The 22,805-nt window shown below is 36.1% G+C and overlaps 1 protein-coding gene across 2 annotated transcripts in view; it reads left to right on the plus strand.

The window, feature by feature from the left end:
• The window catches only part of GRID1 (glutamate ionotropic receptor delta type subunit 1), a 537,013-nt gene that overhangs the window by 291,063 nt on the left and 223,145 nt on the right, over positions 1-22,805 (plus strand). For both annotated transcript variants that reach the window (XM_086752572.1, XM_086752570.1), the window contains exon 4: positions 11,764-11,969. In XM_086752572.1, the coding sequence (XP_086608698.1) occupies positions 11,764-11,969 (206 nt within the window). The remainder of the gene's footprint in view (positions 1-11,763; positions 11,970-22,805) is intronic.

Below are 22,805 nucleotides of genomic sequence, written 5' to 3' on the forward strand. Positions count from 1 at the left end.
ATATTCTTTAGTAGTTGCTAAAAGAGTTTACCTCAGTATTCCCGTGGCGCTCTTCAGTATCCAGTTCTTTCATTTTCACAGTCAACCTTGCTATCTCTCTTCACATCTCTTTAGCCCATGGGACTATGCACTCCCTAAATCCACTGCAAATTTCAGATGATTCATTCTCTTCTCTTCTAAGTAGATTTTCTTACTCACTGTCTTTTCAAATTGTTATCAGCATATTGCAAAGTTCAAGAAGTCAGATTTTTTTTTTCCTGGTATGTTTATCCTCAATTAACTACTTTATCTTCATTCTAATATTCCTCCTTTAGCTTCTGCACTTAAATTGTGCCATGTTTGCTCAAAGGAAATATTTTTATTGCTTGTTATTTATTGCTATAGCAATAGAGTCTTATTACCCCTCCTGGTTTCTCATACTACAGACACTTATGTTTTTGGTAGGACCTTTCCTAGTTGGGGCTGGGAAAGACTACTTAAACACACATAGATAAATGTTGCAACATTGTAGGATCAATAAATCAATCATTAATGACTTCAGATGGAAATCAATGCCTATAAGAAAATAGTAGAGAGTTATTCCACTCTTTAAAAATCAATTTAAGTTGTGTTTCAATCAGTGAAATATAAAATATAAAATTAAGATGATATAAATTCATATATGTATATATGATCACATTTTACTTGTATGAACTAAAAGAGGATGTGGGAGTTACCATACTGGAGGGGAATGTCAGTATGCAAATCACAGACACATGAGCAGAAAGAACAGGAAAATGTCTTTTTTTTTTTTTTTTTTTTTTTTTTTTTTTTTTTTTTAACTTGGAAGACTTGGTAATAGGTAGTGAAAGAAAGCCGAAATCCAGATACTATTATAATCTAGCCAGAAACAGTTATTTTTAATATTGGATTCTTTCTACATAGAATATGAGGAAAAAAATAGATCCTGCTGTGTAAGGAATTTAGTCAGTGACTTCCTAACTCTCAAGAGCCTAACTTCCATATCTCTTTTTTTTTCTGGTGTTAAAGCACATTTTGCTGGTCATTCATTCCACTCTTTTGAACATAAGAGCTGTGTTCATACAACTGCTGAATGCTTGTTTCCAGGGGAAAAAAAATGGGTCTTTTTCATGCAAACAGTAGATAGTGTAATAGAGCCTCGGAGGTGGCTGAGATGTGAGATTTCAAATACTGTCACTAGATATGCTCAGCAGTGGTTCTGGGGACATGTCAAAAGAAGTGAAGTGTGAAAGAGTATCTGCAACCTCTTGCCAGAAGGTTTTGAATTAAGGGTGTTTCCAGCAGTTTACATTGCTGTCTCATTCCCTGAAGTTTACAGCTATATTTTCTGCACTGCTGTAGAAGTCATTGTAGTTGTATGTCAGGAGATGCATCTGAATAAATATTAAGGATGAGAAGGAAGAAAGTGCAGATGAAATCCGTTAATGTACTCAGTGGCCAAGAGCAATGTCATGATAATAGAGGAATGATTATATGAGTGAATGAAGAGATTTGAAGAAATACCTGAACTGGAAGGAACTGTTTGAACATATTATGTAGCATCAAAGCGCTATGATTATTGTGATGATTAAACTCAAACTTTAAGACAACTAAAAGAGAGAGGCATTAGCTGTACTCAGTGCCTGAATGTTCTAGTGGAATGAGAAATGTTAGTCTTTATCTGGTCATTTTCATCATTAATTGCCGTACATGGAAGTTATCTTAAAGCTGTAAAGAGTCAGAGCTTGATGTATCCCAGGAATAAAAACTTGGGGTTGATTCTACCTGGAGTGAGGAACAGAATAACAGATAAAAATAAAAATAAAAACTCTTATGTTAATTTGAAAAACTGCAGCTGATTCATCCAGAGTTCAAAAAGACTTTGCATGCATTTATATTAAAACATCACGAGGTTAAATTGTTCTCGTGGACTCAGCAGTTTTAGTTTTTTTTTCTCAGAAATTGGAGTATATAAAGGTAATGTGAATTTACAATTACTAGTTATATTTTTAATCTTTTGTATTTTCCTTTCACTGCATTGTAGTAATATAATATTTTCTTAAGGACTATGTTCTGTTTCCCCCCCTCTAGCTAATACCCAAGAATAGAAAAATGAGAAGTCATTAGTTATGTTAAAATCTTGTTCTTACTTGATTGATGGATTTTTGGATGCCCAGCAGAGTAACATATTATCCTGTACTTTCTGGCACAACATCTTGTCCTCTCCCAAGCCATTGTTTTATTTAAAACAACTGAAATTAGCACAGTGTCTGCTTCTGTGAACTAAGTTAAGGTGTGCAGATTTGCCAGAACCCACCAAAGATACCAGTACCTGCATTGGGGGAGTTGCTCTGAAGTTTTGTCTCTGATTCCCACAGTCAAATCTCAATTTAAATTTACTAAGGCATATAGCTCTCTTGTTTCATTTACTTGTAAATACATGTAAAGGAGATGTTATAGTAACCCCTAATTTTATACATATGTCAGTAAAACCCTCTAGTGTCACCGAAGTAAACTGAGAACCTTGAACACTCCCTGCTTTTGAATGTGAAGTTTTGTTTCCCTTGTCCAAGTACTTGGGTATCTCGGAGCATAGATTTCAAAATACCTTCCCAGTCAGTTGCGAATGGAATTTTTTTCTAGACTTCTGCTGTCCAACTGGAGACGGTTTTGACTAGCAAACAAAGAACTCTCTTCCTGTACTTGACTGCTTATATTCAAATAAAGGTGTTTTAATTAAATTTGTGTGGACACTGTAATGGAGTCAGATAAGTCTCTGTAGCATTATGTTCCCATTTTCCCATTATCCTTTTCTGCAGCTGAGTTTTTAATGAGGAGACACTATTTTCCAAAGCCTGCAAATACTTCTCTTTGCTGTTGCTCTATTGAAATATAGTAAAGAGAAGAAGAAAAGCTTTTGTTACAGATGGCTGTTAATTTTCTAATGGCGTGCTTCAGTGAAATCTGGATAATTGCTCTTGTGTCTGGGCACATATGAAACAAAGCATAGGCATGCTTTTCAAGAGCAAGTTTACTGTGCCTTCACAAAGGCGGTGTATTCGGTCATGAGCACAAGCCGTTAAGATATCGGGGTTGTAATTTGGAGAGGAATGTTGCACAGGAGCATTGATTAATAAAGTGTGAAGTTTTTTGCTAGTTTTTTATTGTGGTTTTTAGAAAGAAGGGATTCACATCCAGGAAGGTGGAAGTGCATTCTACTCATTTGAAGTGTTTATCTTGATTATCATCATAGGAATAAATCACAGTGTGTAGTAGCTATGTGAACACTTATTCATGTGTTGAGAGATTTCATACGTGGGAGGAGACTTTGCACTGGGTTTCCTCACACAAAGCTGAATACACACGTGAGTGTTCGTAGGACTAAGGCCTAAACGATCTCATTTTTCAGTCTGTTAAAATGTGTTACTTTTGTGTACAATACAATGAATATAGAATCTTGGTACAGTGTACCACCTCATTGTTACCAGTTGTCTTTTCAGTAATCATTACTCATTATTTTCCAAAAGCATGGAGCTCACAGAGGGATGCCTGTGGAGATTGCAGCTGATGACAAAGTATAAGCAGATTCATGTTTTTATTCTCTAGCATGTTGGTGGTTGGTTTCTTTTTTCCCAACTCTGGGATCAGAGTCATGTTGTTACAGAATGGAGTACTTGTATTTGCCATCATACTAAAAGTAGTTGTCGTAATGGAAATGAATAATTGACAATTGATTTTTTTTTTCCCCTGTTTGTTTATTATTGGCATATTCCTACAAGAAGGATTAATTGATGGTTATTATATATGTGACATTAAGTCAGCTTTTGTTTTCAACTCCTTCCCGCTCCTGCCAAGAGATTTGTTATCTCAGTAGGGATCCTTCTCATCTTGCTTTTAGCAGAAAACACTGGAGAACAAGAGTCTATAATTGATTTTTGTATCCTTTTGCATTTTCGTGCAGAGTTTTATGGAGGCTGTATTGCAAAAATAGGCTTTAAAAGAGATGTAGAAAATTAGAGAAATTATGTATCCTTCTTTAGTTTTCTGAATTCATTGTCTATATGAAAATGCACTTTGAGTCAAACAGCTAGGCAAGGAAATTAAACTTCAGATACCACCATCCTCATTACAGCATGATGGACATCATTTAAGTAAAATAAAGGCCAGAGGATCCCTCTTCCTGGCTTCTGAGCTAAAAATATGCGCACAATTGCCCTTAGCTTGCCAGTAGATCACCAAATATTGGCCAGGTAGTTCAGGATGGGTCTGTCAGGGCAGAGGAGCTCTGTGTAGCTCAGTGCCATGCTCAGGCTCCATGTAAGCTGGCATCCATATGGTGGTGACTGACAGAGTCTTACTGATAATTGCAGCCTGCTGCTGGCTAGGTCAGAGTGCGCTGTACTAATGGGGATAAGGCTCAAGACAAGGTGTGGATTCAGTGCCCCTGTAGCACCTTGTACAGAATGCTCTGAAAAACGAGCAATGGAGTGAAACTGTGGCATCTGCCAAAGTGACATCTCGATTTCTCAGTGTAGAAGATTGCAGACAGTACCAAATTAACATAAGTAAGGACTTGATTGTCCAAAATCTAACCCCTAGATAGTGACAAGAACATGAGAGCTGGCACCTCTGACAGCCTTTTTGCTACTTGTGTGCACAGGGCACCTGACTTTTACTTGAACCTACAGAAATACTCCAGTGGGAGAAAGTTTCTTCAATAGAGTTGAATTATTATTTGCTGACATGTAGTTAAGTAATTATAACAGAAACTAGCTCCTGTAATGTGTATTTATAGTGTATGCTTTATTATACTGTACAGGTGTTTATAAAGTACATTGAGATCCTTAGATGAAATGTGTTGTATAAATGCAAGCAATAATTATTGTTACACATATAAAAGAATAAAGTCTTCCTGCCAGTAGTCTTTCCTCAAGGGGGAATTTAATTTCTTTACCTGAAGTAATTTTATTGCAGTCTCTCTTGAGATCGAAATGTGCAGTATTTAAAGTTGATTTAAACAAAAGAGAGACTCACTCTGCAATCCATTAAAACCAAAAGGATGTGCTGCTGCCATCTTTCTGGATGCTTGACTATGCACACATACAGAATGAATCTCTATCAAATTCTCAGGTGAATTCTGGTTTTCCCTGAAAGAGAAGAGACACCTTTCGTCTCTCTATTTAAGGCATTCGCTTTGCACATTCGTTTTGTTTCAAGATGTGCTTATTTGCATTTGCTTATCCCTAGTTTAGGGTTACCAGTTACCTTCAGGCTGCATCATTTCTTTTGAGTAGGAAGTATCAGTTGTTCAGAAGACTTTTAAATATTTTTAATAGTCATGTCTGCCTTCTATGATAGGTTGAATCTGAAAATACCTGTTTGTGCATGCAACGCATCTGGCTTTATGATGTGTTCTATTCCTTTCCCATCTATTCAGGAGTGAAAATTCCCAATGCCTATGATTTGTCTCTATTCAAAGTCCTTTTTGTATTTAAAAGCTTAATAACAAAATCGATGCATGCAGTGTACCTGCCCAATAAAAATTTTCTGCAGCCGTTATACAGACTTCAGCCTTTGGTATCATAAGGGGTCTGTGCAGACCTTTGCATTTGATTAATCCTGATGCTTGTATCAAAACACATGTGGTAAGATTTTCAGTTTCTACTGGGAGGTGGTCAAATGTCAGCCTGTGATCTAGATTTAAATGGCAAATCAATGTTCCCTGTATTTTTCAAAGATTATTTTTCTGATAGCCTGCTTTATTCTTTCTGGAAACCTCTGATTTCTTGCTTTTCTCTTGTCTCTTTGAGAAGGGACTACACAGCTTCAATGTCTGAATGGCATTATTAGTGCCTGGTTGGTCAGGCAGTGCAGGCACTGGCACATTGCATTGTGTTTGATCAATATTAGTAGAACTATCCAGGAGAGAAAGGTGTAAAAAAGGGAAAGGAGAGTCCAATGAGATCCTGAAAATTCCCAGATTAAAATGCTGAAGGTGAACTGATCTGGATGCTCATTTCCACGAGGAAATGTGGTACGTGGAGAGAGATGTTGCATGGTTGGAGAGAGATTGTAAGAACAGAAAAACCTATAAAAATAGAAAATATACCTTACTGGTATCATTTCACATTTGCACTAGGATCCAGTAAGTGCTCACATTTAATGTAGTCATATCTATTGTAACAGAATTTGTTGTTGTACTTTCTGGTCTAATCACTCTTTGAATAGTTTTAAAATCATGTTGTGAGTATTTTAGGTAGAAAATTTCAGTGCTTGCTCAAAGCCTAATTCTTCTATATAATATGGACAAAATAATTCCCTTTTGGAAGCATAAATAGTAATCTTCTCTCTATTGTTTGAAGGAAGAGAATTTTGTTATTCATTAACTTAAGAATAAGAGCTACTTCTGAAGTATGTCTACGTACTAGAGTATATTCAAATCCTTCAAGTAGGTTATTATCTGTAGCAAGGACCCAAAGATGATGTTCAAAACCATTCATTTAGAAAGCTTACAATGCAGCAAGAGTCTAATAATCAGGATGTGTGTTTCTGTTTCTTGTACCAGTCTCGTTATCCCTTATATCTTATGCAAATAATTTGCAGTTGCAAAAATGAGGGACAACAGCCACTGTAAAATAAAATGAATTAAACCCATGACACTGAAGTGGTTTAGGAAACCTGTTTCAGAGTGCTTATATGTTATCTTCCAAATCAGTGAATCCAAGAATGTGTATTTTAGTCTGTCTTAAGAAATTAAATAATAAACAGAAAGTATTCTGTCCAATTTTCAGTCAAGAGAGACAAACCTACAATAAAGCAAGAGTGTTTTTGTATTAAAGGTAAGAAATTGTTATTTTTTTCTCTTGGAGCTTAAGTATAAGGAAAAATACCTTGATATTGTTCCTAAAATGTTGGAAAAGGTGAATATATTTTAACAAGTGTATAGATACAAAATAATGAAAGTATTGAAGTCTCCTTGACGCTTTTCTCACTACTTTAACACCAAAGTAGTGCTCCAATAAAACAGTGGGGGGAAAAAAGGTGTGAAGTGTAAAGCCTGCAATCAGCAAATGAGAAAACTGAAAAGCTCAGTGTTTCCTTCCTGATCTAATTGTTTTTCACACTTATTTACTTTTGCCTTTTACAAACATACAAGTGAAAGGATTGATATAGGTCGTTTGAAAGTAGAGCTTAGTGATGATACTTCAGTTTTCCCAGAATTTACTTGGTGATGGATACAAATGAAAGGGTGCATAATTGTTTCTTGGTGCTTCTTTACCCTTGCCTTCAGCTCCAGCTTGGTACTTCAGTTTGCTTCCAGCTCTTTGCTACCCAAAGTAAAATGTTTCCTGCCCATGTGCTCTCTCTATTTCTGTCAAGTGGGGTTAGGAGCTGGTGTAAAAAGACAATATACTGCTCTCTACCTTCTGGAAATTCCTTTCTACAGTGAGCCATCCGTAAAGGGCAGCTGTGCCCAACCACACAGCTGTTTCGCATGAAAACAACAGCTTAAAGCTGCTCATGTCAAAGCTAAGAGTAAGATCCTGTAAATTTATGAGAGATGAATGCTATGGTAGACTCTGCAAACTTTAAATATAAACAAGATTATAGACAACATAATAAAAACTAATTACTTTATAGATGACAACGAGCTTTACAGATAGGTAATGCCACATTTAGTATTATTCTTTTATGTTTATGTTCCAGTTAACCAGCACAGTGACCAGCCTAAGCTCCAGCAAGAAATGATACATTTCATTATTCCTTATAGTATAATGAAGCCCTTTATTTATGGCAAACATTAGTTTTGCAGTCACAGTGACAGAATTCATAGCTTCACAGTGCATCAAAGCTTTCCTTCCCTCCTTATAATAGTTATCCCTGAAATTGTCTCATTCTTCTGTTGTCAGACCTCTGAACATAAGGTATATCTGTCAGTTGGGAAGAAGGTGCTCAGCCACAGAGATTCTCTCTCCAGCCAAATGTAGCAGAAGAGACACAAAGTTCGTATCAAGTTTGCTTTTCTTATGAAGCTCTAGTGAGTTAGTTCCAATTCCAGTCTGCTAATTTCACATTATTGTGGTTGACACTAGAGTGTTATAAACATATCTAATTATTATATGACTTTACAGATCTCTTTTATGAGAAATGCTCACCTGAGTGCATTTTGCAGTGTCATTTTCCTTCTGGAGTGCAGGTGTTGCGTTATCTTCAGGAAACTGATGTTCTCTAAAGAGAAATTTTCTGATATTGTATCTGAAATTCTGCATGTTGAGCATACACAAATCAGGTAGGCAGTTAGATAATTAAAATAGCACTATGTGATTTTTATGGTTGAATATAGGCTACACCCTGAGCAAAACTAACTAACGGGAAAACTGAAGGTGGAGATAGCTGTAGATTGTATAGTCAGGGCAAACTGGTCTTTCATTTCTCAGATGTTCTAGATAGAAGTGTTTGAGTTTGGATTGCTGTACTTTTTCTATAAAGTATGAAATAAACAGGCATAAGGAATTATTTTTTTAGTAATAGTTCAAGATAACTCTTTTATTAAAATTTGAAATTTTTAATAAAAATCACTCTTAAAACTACAAGAGACAAAGTATATGTATTTTAATGACAAAACCATTTTTAGAATATTTTATTCAATTCTGTGTTGAATTTTAGACAATGAAGGATTAATGATCCTAAATTATGAGAAGTGGAAAGAAATTGATAACTGTTTTTGTGAATATTTCTGTATGAGCTGCCATGGAACAAAGCTCAGTTTTTCTTTTACGTTGTGTCGATTTGTGATCTACTAAATGGATGAAAAGAAAATGAGGGCATCAAACTTCCCTTATGTGATATGTCAGATAAAATAAAGCTGAGCTTAATTCATTATGATTTATAAACAGATATTCCTGCATATGCTTGTGTATTTATATACTGATATATTTTAAGAAATGATTGCCCCCTTGGTAACGATTGCAAACAATTACTTGCGAAAAAAAAGATCCCATTATGTAGGCACCTAAATTTCTTTGTCACCTCTGAAAACACTGCTCTTCAGTTCCCACTTCCACCTCTGAATTGCCACCAAGCCTTCTCCTCCTCCCCAGTGTCACACAGGGACAGGCATGTCAGCGTTCAGGAAGATATAGTCGTGCAGTTCTTTCTAATTGCCGACACTGAATAAATGCACGTGCACTTATATCCATGAAAAACTGACAGATTGTGCTTGTACGTTTGAGCTTGAACAGTCTCTCCCATTTCAAATTTTACTTTTTTTTTCTCAAGCTGGAAAAAGTCTTAATCCTTTCAATTTTTCAAACTGGGAAATAGCCTGTTTTCCTTGGGGGAAAAATTTGTAAGGGAATACAAAATGCTCGTCGAAGTCCAAATAGTCTTACCATGTGCATCAAGTACTTTGCACTTGTTTACAATAATATTTCTAACCAGTAGTTCAGCAGGTCAACTGAAAAAACAGAAGGCAAAAAAAACTAGAGCAATATCAGCACAGTTAATCTTTTGTAAACAGCTTTGCTTTGTGCAGTGATAACTTTAGATGCTTGCACAAAAAAACAAGTCATTACTAAACTACAAAAAAGGGAATTTTCTTACTGCCTGTCAAGCACGGCAGTAATTTTGAAGGACTAAACATCATTAAAAGAAAAATCTTTGTGTTCCATGTATCACAGATCCATAAAGTGAGCATAAGTAGAGTAATGAATGCTAGTTTACTGAATTTAAATTAGCAAAATCCAAACTTACCTTGACAACTTTAATAAAATACCTTAACCTGTAAACAATAGTTGTTTGTCACTGTCATTATTTCAGCACACCTGCAATATTTAACAGTCGTACGAGTGCTAAATTCTTCTGGCATTTTCCATAAAATGCCTTCACAACAATAAACCCCTTCCTTTCCTCAGCGACTCAGGATTTTAGACAGTAAGCAAGTCTAGCAGGTGCTTGGTGGTGTTATAAACCTGCTGTAGACTTGCCTAAGTCCCCAGCAAAATCCTCACGAGTGCACCTTTCCTGATGGTGGGGTTGGCTGGAGTGATGGTCATACCAACTAAAGGGCAGTTAAATTCTGCTCTGGTTGGCACATCCGTAGCTTAATTTTGATTTCTTTCTGATGTTTCTTTGTAATCCAGCTGTTTTCTGAAGCTAAATTAATCACATTAACAAGCATTCTCATCTTTGGGTAGAAGTGTGAAGCTGGTCAGTGCTTTTCTTTTGGATCTCACGTTTTCCAGTTACCTTGTTGACCCTAATATATTGCACTTCTACAGGAGGTAAATTCTTTAACTGGTGTATCCTTGCAAGATGTTACTTGTATCAGGTTTTATACAACAGTTTTTAGGGGGAGAAAAAAGTAGTTCACATGGCATATTCTATGGGCATGCAACACCAAGATCAATGGTGGTCTAAGAGCCCTCTCAGATAGGGCAGCAAGGAGTGCTACTGGCTTAAATTAGTTTGATTTTCAGTTCTCTGACTTTAGCAATGTCTGTGGTATTGATACCTAGAATTTTATCAGAAAATGGTTACTTCCAGGATTAAAATTAAAAAAAAAAAAACAAACCCTACCAGCTGTCACAATCTAGTTTACAGAAATTATTAGAGTTAGTTTTCTGAAGTGCGGGTTTATTAAGGGAACAATAAACGTACTCTAACTCATACCATTCAGCTTCACCCATGAGCTGAAATTTGATGATAAAAGTGTGAGAAATCAATGTGAGAAAAGAGGGTTAAATACTTTCTTATTCAAGACAAGTTATACATGTTTCGCATAAAATTAAGGACTCCTAACGACATGGTACAGCTGTGATCAGGTCACTGTTAGTTTTGAAAGCCAACCCCGTTCAATATAAGCTTTGACTGCTTTCTTGCTGTAAATTTCGCTACAAAATAAAACCTCATATATTTATTATGGAAAAATAATAGAGAGTCATGAAGACAGAGTACAATTTGAACCAGCAGACTTCAGCATGAAAATAATACAAAATGTGTGCTCCTTCATTTTAATGTCCTAACAAATGTGGTTAAGAAAAATATTTGGTCAGTCATCCTGAAGTTGAGGGGCAGAGCTTAAAGTAATAGGTTTTGAAGGGGCTTGTTTGCATGATTTCCTCTACTGAAAGCTAATTTGTTCACTCTATAATATAACCTAATAGTTTGGCGCTTTGTACTGTTTTGTAGGTTTACAGGTTAATGTAAAACCTCTGGTTAGGCAGGTTATTTATAGGAGAAGAAGAGACAGAAAACAAAAAAAAAAAGGTCAAAAGGAGAGCTGTGTATATTCTGGATATTGTAATTTTTTTTTCTTGGGAAAAGCAGATATGATCTTATGTAAGACAGGTTGTGGTAGAAGGAGAGAAGGTTAGGGGTGAGTGATTTATCCCTCTGCTTATTCATCTGTTCCTGGATTTCTGCGTTTGAACTGTGATATTGTTGGTGTGGGACTGCCTTTTTGGTTGTGCAGTGTTAAGTCCTGTTGCCCTTCTGGGGAGGTATCTACAGCCACCCAAGTACATGAACTGGCTTTTCCTGAGAGTTGTTCAGAGACCTCTGGGGAAAGGTAATTCAATTGAGTTTGCATTGGCTACAAAAGGGAGCTGTGGAAGATGGCTGTGTGGAATACTCTTCTGACAGCACTGCAGCAAAAAAAAAGCCTTTTCCCACCTTGATGCTTGCCTGATTGGCGAAGGTTGATGCAGTGGTTTTTTTTTTTCTTCTTTTTTTTTTTTTTCTCTTCTCTCTCCTGTGTTACAGATATACGCGGACTGCAGGGATTTCTTGATCAGGCCTCAAGACTGGGACTTGATGTGTCATTACAAAAAGTGGACAGGAACATCAGCAGAGTCTTTGCCAACCTTTTCACTACCATGAAAACAGAAGAGCTGAATCGCTATCGAGACACATTGCGAAGGGCTATCTTACTTCTAAGCCCACGGGGAGCCCAGACTTTTATTAATGAGGTCAGTGCACAGTTGTTTTTATTATCAACATTTCAGGAACATATATGATGGCTTATGTGATACCTTGCCACATTTTCTGAAGTAGTAAATTTTGACAATACTTGTTGGTAAATGTCAAATAAGGTTGTCAGACTCTAGTGTTGGAGAATTGAAATATCAAGTACTCCATTACTCCAGTAATGCATACTTTGTGGTTAATGCAAATGGGACAGCTTGGGCCAGATGGGCCCTTTTAATATAATATACAGCTCTATCGGACAATTATTTTTTTTCTAGTTATCTTCCATACCAATACTTTTGACCTGGGTTTCAAGCACTGTCAGCAAGTGACCAGAAAATCTACTATAGTCTATTAGAAATGAAACATAATGTGCCTGAGAGAGTCATCTTTACTGTGGAAATCTACAAATTCACATGAAAAAGGCACATTATTGATGTTTGAAAGATGAATCACAGAGTTTTTTTGTCAAGTATGAAGTAGGAATTATATGTTTGTCTTTTTTTCTTAGTGGTTTCTTGAAATCAGTAAGGCTAATTAGGACAGGGAAGTAGCTGGTGGGCAAATTTGTAATTAATGTTGTCCTGTGGGCTAATTTTTGGCATTAATTAGTTTTATCCAGCTTTTAAAATACTAAATAATGATTTGTTTTACAGTGCTTTATATGTCAGGGTTGAGAATGAGAGTTGGATCCTTGGTATAAGTTTACATGTATTTAGTAGCTAGGAATTTGGTAAAGTAGTAGGGTTTTAAAATTCTTTTTTAACTAAGCAGGGATAAGACTGAACCAAGAAATTAAAATGTGGATGAGACTTGTTTCCAATTATCACTTTTGCGGCATCAAAGCCTGCTAAATAAAAAAAAAAATCCAACACAAATTAAATTAAGTTAGCTCATTAAGTTTTTTATTTTATCAGCGTAAGTAAATTATCCACATTTGTATTCATTGGTGATTTTTAAATTAATAGTGAAAATTTTAGCATAAATAAATAAAACAAATGGGAAGCTTGGGAAAGACTAGCATGGGGACAAATTCTGCTCATGTTTGTGCATACGCAGGGATTTTACATAAAGGAATGAGGAACTACTTGCCCTCAAAGTGTAGTAAGCTATATGCAACTCAGTGTTTTTGTCTACTTTATAGTAGCCCTCCAGCAAAAATACACATTGCTTATTTCGTAAGTGAGTTCTAACAAAGTATCCAAACCAAGTATTAAAAACAAATCAATACATGTATTTTTTTCAGACCCACACTAGTAGAAAGTCTGACCCCCTTCAGCGCACAAGGCTCCCGAAATATTTGCAAGTTACATGCGTGCACTTCCGGGACTCTACAGGTCTCTTGAGTGTAGGGGCTAATGCATTAAACTGTTTTACTACTCACTTCACCTTAAAGCAGTGTGTATTACAGGCATTAAGGCTAATGATCTTGGTATGTTTCCAGATCCCTGCAGGAGTTTAACTGTGGGCAGAAATGAAAAGTAATTTATTTGGCAATCTTCCTATATTGAATGTTGATTGATTCAGAAAAGCTTTATAAAAGAAAATTTAAATCTTAAAAAGGAACTCTCAAAAGGCTTGAGATGTGAGATGAGGTACACGGCATAGGGAAGAATCCTTCACTAGTGGAGTCTGGGCTTATATTTTGTGGAGAGTTACAATAACTCTGATTCCTTAACATCTCAATCAATAAGTGCAGCTGATTATCTACAGCACAATTTCAGACAGTCTAGAATAACAACTTTCACCTTAATGAAAGACGTGTTCTTATATAATTTACAGAAATACATAATTCACAACGTGCAGCAGTAGGTGCTTTTGATGGGTTTACATATTTCCACAGTTAGTAAATATTTCATGCTATAGGTACTATATAGCTGTATAGTGACTAGTATTGTTACCAGTCCAGCTCTGCATCTTGGAAGTTGTTTGAAGTTTTGAAACAGTTTTGGGAAAAAAAAAAATATAAGTCACTAAAAACTGTAAGTAGTAACCTGAGAAGAAAATTATTTTTAAATTTTGAGTATGTTTATTATCATATTTTCTAGTTCAAGTTACAGGTAAGAATGTAAAGAAGAACTTAGATTTAAAGCTTTGTTTCCATAAATTTCTGGAAATTTAAAATTCTATGTGAAAAAGAAGTTCCTTATTAAGATTTTCAGTTTTGCTGAGTTGTTATTTTTGTAACGGGGGAAAGATGTCTGAAAAACTTCAACTAGGTCTTATTAAAGTTTATTGGCTAATAACATATCTTCATAAAAACCAGGTGTTGCAAGCAAACTGTCCTACAGAACAACAACAACAAAAAAAGAGATCTTTTTAGACATTGTCTGGGTTGTGAACCCTGATGTGAGTAGTTTTAACAGTTTTTTTCTTAGCACAAGTCATAGACATCAGCTATTGGAAGCTGGTACAAGATTTATTTTGCCTGTTTTGATATTGCAAGTGATAATTTTTTTCCAGCTAAAAATATGGATCCAGATTTCAGCCTCACTTTTATCATCTCTCAGGTGGGCCAGAAAGATCTTATCTGACTTTGAATATACAGAGGTAGGGGACTCTGACATCTCATATGTGAAAAACTTTCTAAATTCAAGAATGACTCAAATTTAGGGGTATTTCTTTAATTTTTGTTTACACGTCATTTTCACTTTACTGACTTGGCATCCTCAATGCCTGGTTCTGTCACGTGTCAAACTGCATCGGAAATTACTGACGTTTTCAGAAGAGTTCAAGGTTTATTATTCTGCTATAAAACTGCTTTAACTATAAGAATAAAGAGAGGGAGAGAGGAAAAAAAAACCTTTTCAATGATATAGGTATAAACATGGAATTAGCCTTTATTCAGAAAGCAGAAGATAAATGCATTTTTAAAATGTTAGCTACCCTAGGTTTTGTATTAAAGGGTCACTTTGGGATTAAAGCAAACCTAATCTAAAGAAATTGTGTTCCTCTTTAATAATTCTGAGAAAAATACTCCTTTCCCCACCTGCAAAAATCCTAGATGTGTTTGGCCTGGTGCCATTGTTCAGTTTATATGCAAACCCAGCCTCAATTGTACAGGCATGCATGTAACAGCAAAAATGATTTTCTCTTTTGAAATCTATCTGTTCTCCTTGCAAGAGAATGTATAGAAAGAAAAGAAGGAAAAACTAATAATTCAGAAATAGGAAGAGGATTTGTTACTTTCAACTATTGTGTTAGTCTCTTTGACACGGACACAGGATCTGAGATTCAAAAGCCTCCCTCTTTGTGACCTGCCTGTAGAGACAGTCAGATTTCACTGCCTCTTCTACTTACCAATGGGTAATATTTTTTTTTTCTGTTATTGCAAGTAGAAGTACATTCGTGTGGATGGCTTTTATCATTAAGGGCTTTATACACTACATAGTGACATGAGTACACGGAAAACAGTTCAAAGACAGGTGACAAAAATGATAAAAGGATAGGAGAGCATGACCTATGAAGACAGGTCTCAGGAATGTGCTATATACAGCCTGCCTAAGGGAGTATAACTGACAAATACTTGAGAAGAAACACGAGAGAAGGAGGAGGAATTATTTAAGGTGGTGATGGGTGGTCTAACAGGAAGTAATGGCATAAAGCTAAACAGGGAATGCTTTCTAACAGGGAGGTCAATTAGACGATGTAAGAGCTTGACAAGAGAGGTCACTGAGGCATCGTTCTTCAGGGTGTTAAAGAGTTCACTAAGTAAAGAATCTGGGTAACTTAGTCTAGCAGTCTTTCCTGAATTAGTTTGAAGGATGTTCTAGATGACCCAGGGGTCTTTCTGAAGACATATCAGGAAAGATTTGTTGTGTGAATAAATTCAGACTTAGTATATTTTGCATGCGATGTATTTGAAGAGGAGGAAGAGATCTTGTAGTTTAGCGTTTCTCAAGTTTCCTATTGCAAATGTGCAGTAACTGTTAGCTGTGGCAGGCTTGTTTTGTTTTTTTTTTCCTTCTTCACAGAACACATGATTTGGGATATGTATTTTAATGAGTTTTTTTTTTTTTTTTTTATTTAAGACCATAGATGTAATCAGTTGCTTTGTAGACTTCAATCAGCCTTCTTTCCAGTGTCTTACCTTTGCTTTTGAAAAGCAGTAAAATGGAGGCTGTAACAGAGTTGCATGTGCTTATTGATTTGAGAAGAGAAGGAATTCTTGGCTTTACAAAACCTTTAACTCAGCATGACTGGGTTTTTGGCAGCTTCACTGAAGTGCAAAATATTTCTGTTTAGGTGCATCTTTGAAAATGATATCATTACTTGAGAGTCTGTCTTCCCTGTAAGCCAGTAAGCTTGCTGCAATAATGTTACGGGTGTATATGCATATCACTGCAGCATGCAGCTGAAAGCAGAACTCTTTGCATTCCTAGTACAGTAAACAAGTTAAAAAAAAATAATAATAAGAGAGAGCAGTTTAATTGCATTAAGAATTAATACTAAAACCCTGTATCATTGCAGCAGGGTTATCTGAACCACAGCAACTCCAATTTGAGCTGAAGCTATAAACTTCCAGAGTTGTAATAAGTTTCTTACACAGTTGTAACTTATCTCTGCCCTGTCTATGTGGTCATCTCTGTGTCCTCACTGGAAAGCAAAGACTGCTCTCTGTTTCTTTTTTACCCCGGTTCATGTTGAATGTTCTGACTGGTTCTTTAAAAAAATATATATATTCTGCTTTTGGTTTAGGCTTTTGGGATCATTTCACGCTGATTTGTGGCCTCCCTTCATTCCTGATCATTGAGGATGCTGGGTACCTTACTCTCAGAGCGCTCCCAGCTGGCACTTGTTTGTGAACAATGCTACAGACTTCTCTTTTTCCCTTCTGCAGTTGGTGACATGCTATTACTTGACTGGAGCTGTAGGAGTTATTTATGGCATCTTGAACAGTCTGCACCCACAAGGAATTGTATGAAATTATCTTTCATAGGGAGCAAAGACCTTTATTTTTCAGAATTTAACAGGAAAAGAAATTTAATACTAATTTTCTGGCATTTGGTGTTTCGTATTGTTATACATCCCTTTTTTAAATTTACATTGGAAATGTTCAATGTGTTAGTCTGTATCTCTGTTTTATATACAGTATATAAACATCTCGAAATATTTGTGAATAATTTGGGGAAAAAATTACTATGCTTCTTGCATTTTTAGAAGGCAATTTCTTTGTTTAAAGAGCTGGTAGTGATTTGTGAGTGCTGGTAAAAGAACTGTTGAAATACTACATTATTCTTTCAATAGTTCAAATTAAATTATACACTCATTTTTTTCTAAATCCTCTGGATTTCTGTTTCTTCCTCTGAGCTAAAATCTTGTCTGCTATTGCTGACATTTGCAATACAGTAAGACTCTTTGTGCTTAAAGAGAATAATAATTACAATTAAAACCCAAGCAAACCTCAATAAACTACTAAAACTTAACTGAGAACAAAACATCCCATTTTGGGATAAATTGGCTTAGAAGCAGGTTTCTTTCTATTGGGCCAAAAAAAAAAAAAAAAACCCAAACCCTCACACACTTTGTTTCACTGTGATTAATCTAAGCTATGGAATCACTGTGAAAATATGTTTGGAACAACCACTTACATATATTGTTATAGGTTTGTAGGCACTGTGAAGAGAGGGGGGGAAAAAAACAATCGTATTTTGGTGAATAAATGACTTTATGAATTGCTTACCAAACTTCATGTAGATGACATTCCTTTCTCTACTGCAGGTATGTCTAAGTGACAAAAACTAAAGAATCTTTTTTTTTTTCTTTGACTCCACTAGTATTGTTGCATCAGATTTTGAATCTGAATATTTAAATCACGAGAAATATGAGGCTTGCATCCAATCTTGTACGTGTCTAACAATAACCAGTAGCAGTTTTGTGAGGCTTTGTGGGTCAATTGAGAAAAATATTATGGAAATGGAATACATTGGCAAGAGTTACCCTAAGTCTTTATGAGTTTAGAAACTGCTTTACTAGCAGTCTTACTGAGTCACTCAATGTCGGTAATATGCCTGATCTGAAGTAACTAGATTTTTCAGCTCATACTTTGAATCTGATGACTGGGCACTTGTGCATAGATGATGATTTATTTTTAAATGTCATTAAATCTATATGTACAGGAACTGGGAGTTCCTCTTGCTCCAAATGCTTAATCCTTGATGTACTTTTGGGTCCTCATTTCATTGCAGATCTTCAGTTTCTAAAACATGACTCAGTTCCTAAAAAATGTTGCTATTGTCCACAAGTAAGGATATCAGGTCTAAAGGAAACTGTGCCAAGTATCTCCCTGACAAAATCATTGAAATATTTAAAATTAACTTTTAATTGTTTCATGAGCTTAATTAATTATATATTTTTTTACATTTTTAATTAATTCGTTTTCTTCATTCTCTTTTTTAATTTTCTCATCTGTTACATTTTTATCTTTCTTCAGTCTCTCTGTTAAATATTGAAACTTGAAAGGCGCAAGGTAAGCCTGTTCACATGGGAGGGCCCTGCAAAAACTGACATGTCCACACAGTGGAAGGTGATGGGATGCAGACACTTGATACTCATGTCCTGGAAGCAGGAGCTGGTGTTGCTATAGAGTCTTGTTGAGATTTATGGGTTTCTTCTTTCAGGGTAGCCCCATGTTAACATAGTGAGTTCCAGAAGCAGCTCAGGTAAAATCTGTGTAGATTTTACCTCAAAGATTTGGGAATTCTAGCTGTCAGGAGGGGATGTTTTTGTTTTGTTTTGTGGTGGGTTTTTTTTTTTTTTGGTTGGTTTTAATTAATTTTTCTTTTGTTTTGAGGGTTTTTTTGAGGCTTTTCTTGAAGGAAAGAGGAGCTATTAATGACTTGGAAGCACAAACGTGTTGTATTAGGCCATATGCAGTTCATCTTTAATACTGTCTTTAGTAGCACCCAGTGTTGGCTTTTGCAAGAGCTGACACAGAACACCTCTCTAGTTAGCACTTAAAAAACAAGGCTAGCAAAAACGGACGCCACCTCCATCTATTCCTTCATGGCTGTTTTTTTCCAAGTTATTTTACTTCAGATTGTTTGACTGACTCCTGGAATACTGTGTAATTTAAAGATAAAGATCTTATATAGAGAGGTATTTTCAATGCAGTGGAAAGTTAAATTAAATACTCTGACAAATCTGTGGTCATTATAATACATAAATATATGCAAAATGTTTCTCTAAAATACTGCAAATCTGTGATGACTTTATCGTTTCCAGCAAGGATAATTTTCTTCAATTTAGGTATAATTTACCAGAAAGCAGAGATTACTAATTAATCATGGATGATTAATTTTAAAATATTCTCCTGCATTTGCATTTCATCACTATACCAGTGTTTGCCTATTGTGAGACACTAGCAGAAGCAGTACAGGTACATGAGAAAATGTATTTACCTTATAAAAATCAGGAAAAAAGTAATGGTCATGCAAAAGCTCTTTGCCATCTTCCAGTTTTACTTTTTCATATAAATTCAGTGAATTGTTCAGCTTACTGTGCTAGGGCAGATTTGAAATTATAAAATACATACTGCAATATTATATATTCAGTTTTTGAACCTTCAGTTCCAGTGTGTACACATCGTAGCTGCAGGTTGACCTTTTCCATGAACACATCTGCAAGTGTCTCTAAGCACAAAGATTGACTTGGAGTACAGGGTTTTGCATGGTCAGTCAATCATCCCTCTCCTAAAATGCACTTCTAGACCTGGTGTTCTGGATTAAGGAAATTATTGACTCATTTCATTAGTTGTTCCAGAGGTTGTAGAAGAAGGCCACTTATGCTTAGAAGGGATGGGTAATAATTGCTGATAATAACTTGCACTTGCTTTTGCATCTTTTCACAGGAGGTTTTTAATCACTTTTAGTGGGTGAAATAAAATTATATTCACACAGGACTTATTTTTAGTTTCAAACTAATTTGGAAAATGATTTAAGTCTTCACTAATTGCTTGCAGCATACAGTATAGTGCTGTCTGTGTGTGAGATAAAAGCCTGGGCAAGATTTACCTCTGCTTGAGAAGATTAATCTCATCAAGTTGTCCTAGGACTAACGCTCTGTTTCTCTTAAAGTTATTTCTATGTTGGGCAGGCAATGCATAGCATAGATGAAAGAGTTAGCATTGTTGATGCAGCACTGCCCAGTGCTAAGAGAGAACACTGAATGTTATGCCCATTTCTTCACAGTTCTAAGTGTAGAGCTTGGAAAAAAATCCGAAATAGATGCTCATGGGAACTCTCTTGAAATGTAAGGAAAGAAATATTTGGGAACCTTGTTCATCAAGGACAAGCAGTTAGATCTGATTAAATTAAGCTTATAATTTGAGACAGTGTGGTAACTGTGCAATAAGATTGTCTTTTCCTCAGGCAAAGAGTGTTCTGCGTCAAAAGAATAGAGCAGTGTATCATCAGCATAAAGCATGATGTGTCAGTTCCTTCATTTACCTTTGTACCTTGGAGGGTGGCAAATACCTTAAAAATTAGCAAGGATTTAAGAACTGTTTTGAAAAGAGAGTATAGTCCTACGCTAACAATTATTTTTCCTACTGCTTCTGTTAGTACTGGTTCTATAATAACTAGTATGCTTATTATACCAAGTGTCTAGGTATGAGTTGGGATGTTGTTTTATGAGGTACTGTATTAATATTTATACCCAAAGAATGTACAATGTGCAAGAAATGACTGATAGAGATGTCTGGAAAGGAAAAGGGATTGATGATGAATGTTGGTCAATGACAGGAAATACTATCTTCATACCAGGATCTTAGAAGCTACCATTAAAAAAAAAAAAAAAAAGTATAAGGAATTTTAAGATATTTGTGGAAAATTTTTAATAAGTAGAGGTAGGTGAAGAAGGTTGACACTAAGGCCAAAATCTTGATGGTTAATTAGAGGTAACCTGGAATCGTGGAATAGTTTAGGTGGGAAAAGACCTTTAAGATCATCTAGAGTCCTACTATTAACCTAGTGTTGCCAAGTGCACCACTTAAATCATATCCGTAAGCTCCACATCTACATGTGTATTAAATATCTACAGGGATGGTGACTCCACCACCTCTCTGGGCAGCCTGTTCCAATGCTTGATAACCCTTTCAGTGAAGAAGTTTTTCCTAATATTCAATCTAAACCTCCCTGGTGCAACTTGAGATTGTTTCCTCTTGTTTTATCACTTGTTACTAAGGAGAAGATACTGACACCTACCTTTATATAACCTCCTTTCAGGTAGTAGTAGAAAGCGATAAGGTCTCCCCTGAGCCTCCTTTTCTCCAGGCTAAACAACTCCAGTTCTCTCAGCTGCTCCTCATAAGACTTGTGCTCTAGACCCTTCACTAGCTTTCTGCGCTTCTTTAGAAGATTGGAATAAACAGAATATGGTTTTGGAAGTGAAGATAGCTACTGCATCGTTGATGTGATGTATAACAAGGGAGCTATTGAAGCAATGTGAAGAGATGGGTGAAATGACCAAAGCAAGGTATTAGACACCCTCTTTGTAGCAGAAGTTTCATTGAGATGTGAGAAGAGCTTGTAATGCTTAAGGTCAGAAAGGTGAACTTTGTAGTGATCAATACGTAACATCAACAGAGCTTGGAAATTAGTTTTAATATTCTAGATTGGTAAAAATAACTGTTTATTAGAAAGGTTATGTCTAATGAATCTGTGAGATTTTTGATTTATCCTGGATGAGAGGCTTTGAGAAAAGTAAGAGTCAAAGATGACACTTGGATTGCAGTCCAAATTGGCAGGTCTGATGTTCCGGCTGTCCATTTTGACTGAGAAAAAGGATTTCCTTTCCCTAAAGGCAGAAGGTTGAGAAATCTCCTTATCCACATGAAGCTTACGAGGGTATCCAGAAATAAGGCTAACAATTTAGACTGAACAGAATATGAAAAATGTATCACAGAGAAGTAGATCAAAACTCATCAGCATGTGAGTGCCAGTGGATTTTTCACTTATTTGCTTGCTGGATTAAGTTAGTCTAAGGAGGGGAGATTACAGATTTGAATGACTATGGGACCTTCCTTGAAGAGTATCAAAAAGCATCTCCTAGAAAGGCTGTACTGAAGGAATGGTGTAGGAGGAAACCCAGGAGAGAAGTGCTGGGAAGGTGAGCTTTATCAAGAACAAATGTGATCAGCTGTATTAAAAACATCTCACAAGTCAAAGAGAAGAGAGTAACAATTTTAGAGTTTGCCTTAGAAAAGTGAATTATTTATGTCCATAAGAACAGTTTCAGTCAAGCGCAGAAGGTAGAAACTAGAATGAAGAGGATCTAGACTGAGACTAGAAGAGAAGATTCAAGGCAGCACATGTTAAAGGGGCTGCAGCTGGAAGGGAAAAGGAGAATGGGGTGCTGGGTATAGAGCTGTAAAGAGTCTGAGAAAGGAGGGGTCTAAAATACTTTCTATCCCCAGGGAAAAGAAATAGTTTTAGGTAGTCCTGAGAGGAGCAGGGAGTTGTACTCAATGATCCTTACGGATACCTTCCAACTTGAGATGTTTTATGATTCTTACTCTAAGTCATGTAACTAAGAGTGTCATCCGGGTGCTCCTTGAACTCTGACAGTATTTGTGTGGTGACCATTTCCCTGGGGGCCTGTTCCAGTGACCAACCACCCTCTCAGTGAAGAACATTTTCCTAATGTCCAATCTGAACTTCCTGTGACACAGTTTGATTCAATTTCCTTGTGTCCTGTTGCTGGTCACCAGAGAGAGGAGATCAGCACCTGCCCCTCTGCTGCCCCCCATTGAGGGAGTTGTAGATTGTGAAGTCACTCACCTCTTACCCTTCTCCAGACTTAACAAGCCAAGTGACCTCAGCTGGTCCTTGTAAGTCTTA

This window comes from Chlamydotis macqueenii, chromosome 7, assembly GCF_036417535.1.
Source record: "Chlamydotis macqueenii isolate bChlMac1 chromosome 7, bChlMac1.mat, whole genome shotgun sequence".
Classification (NCBI taxonomy): Eukaryota; Metazoa; Chordata; class Aves; order Otidiformes; family Otididae; genus Chlamydotis; species Chlamydotis macqueenii.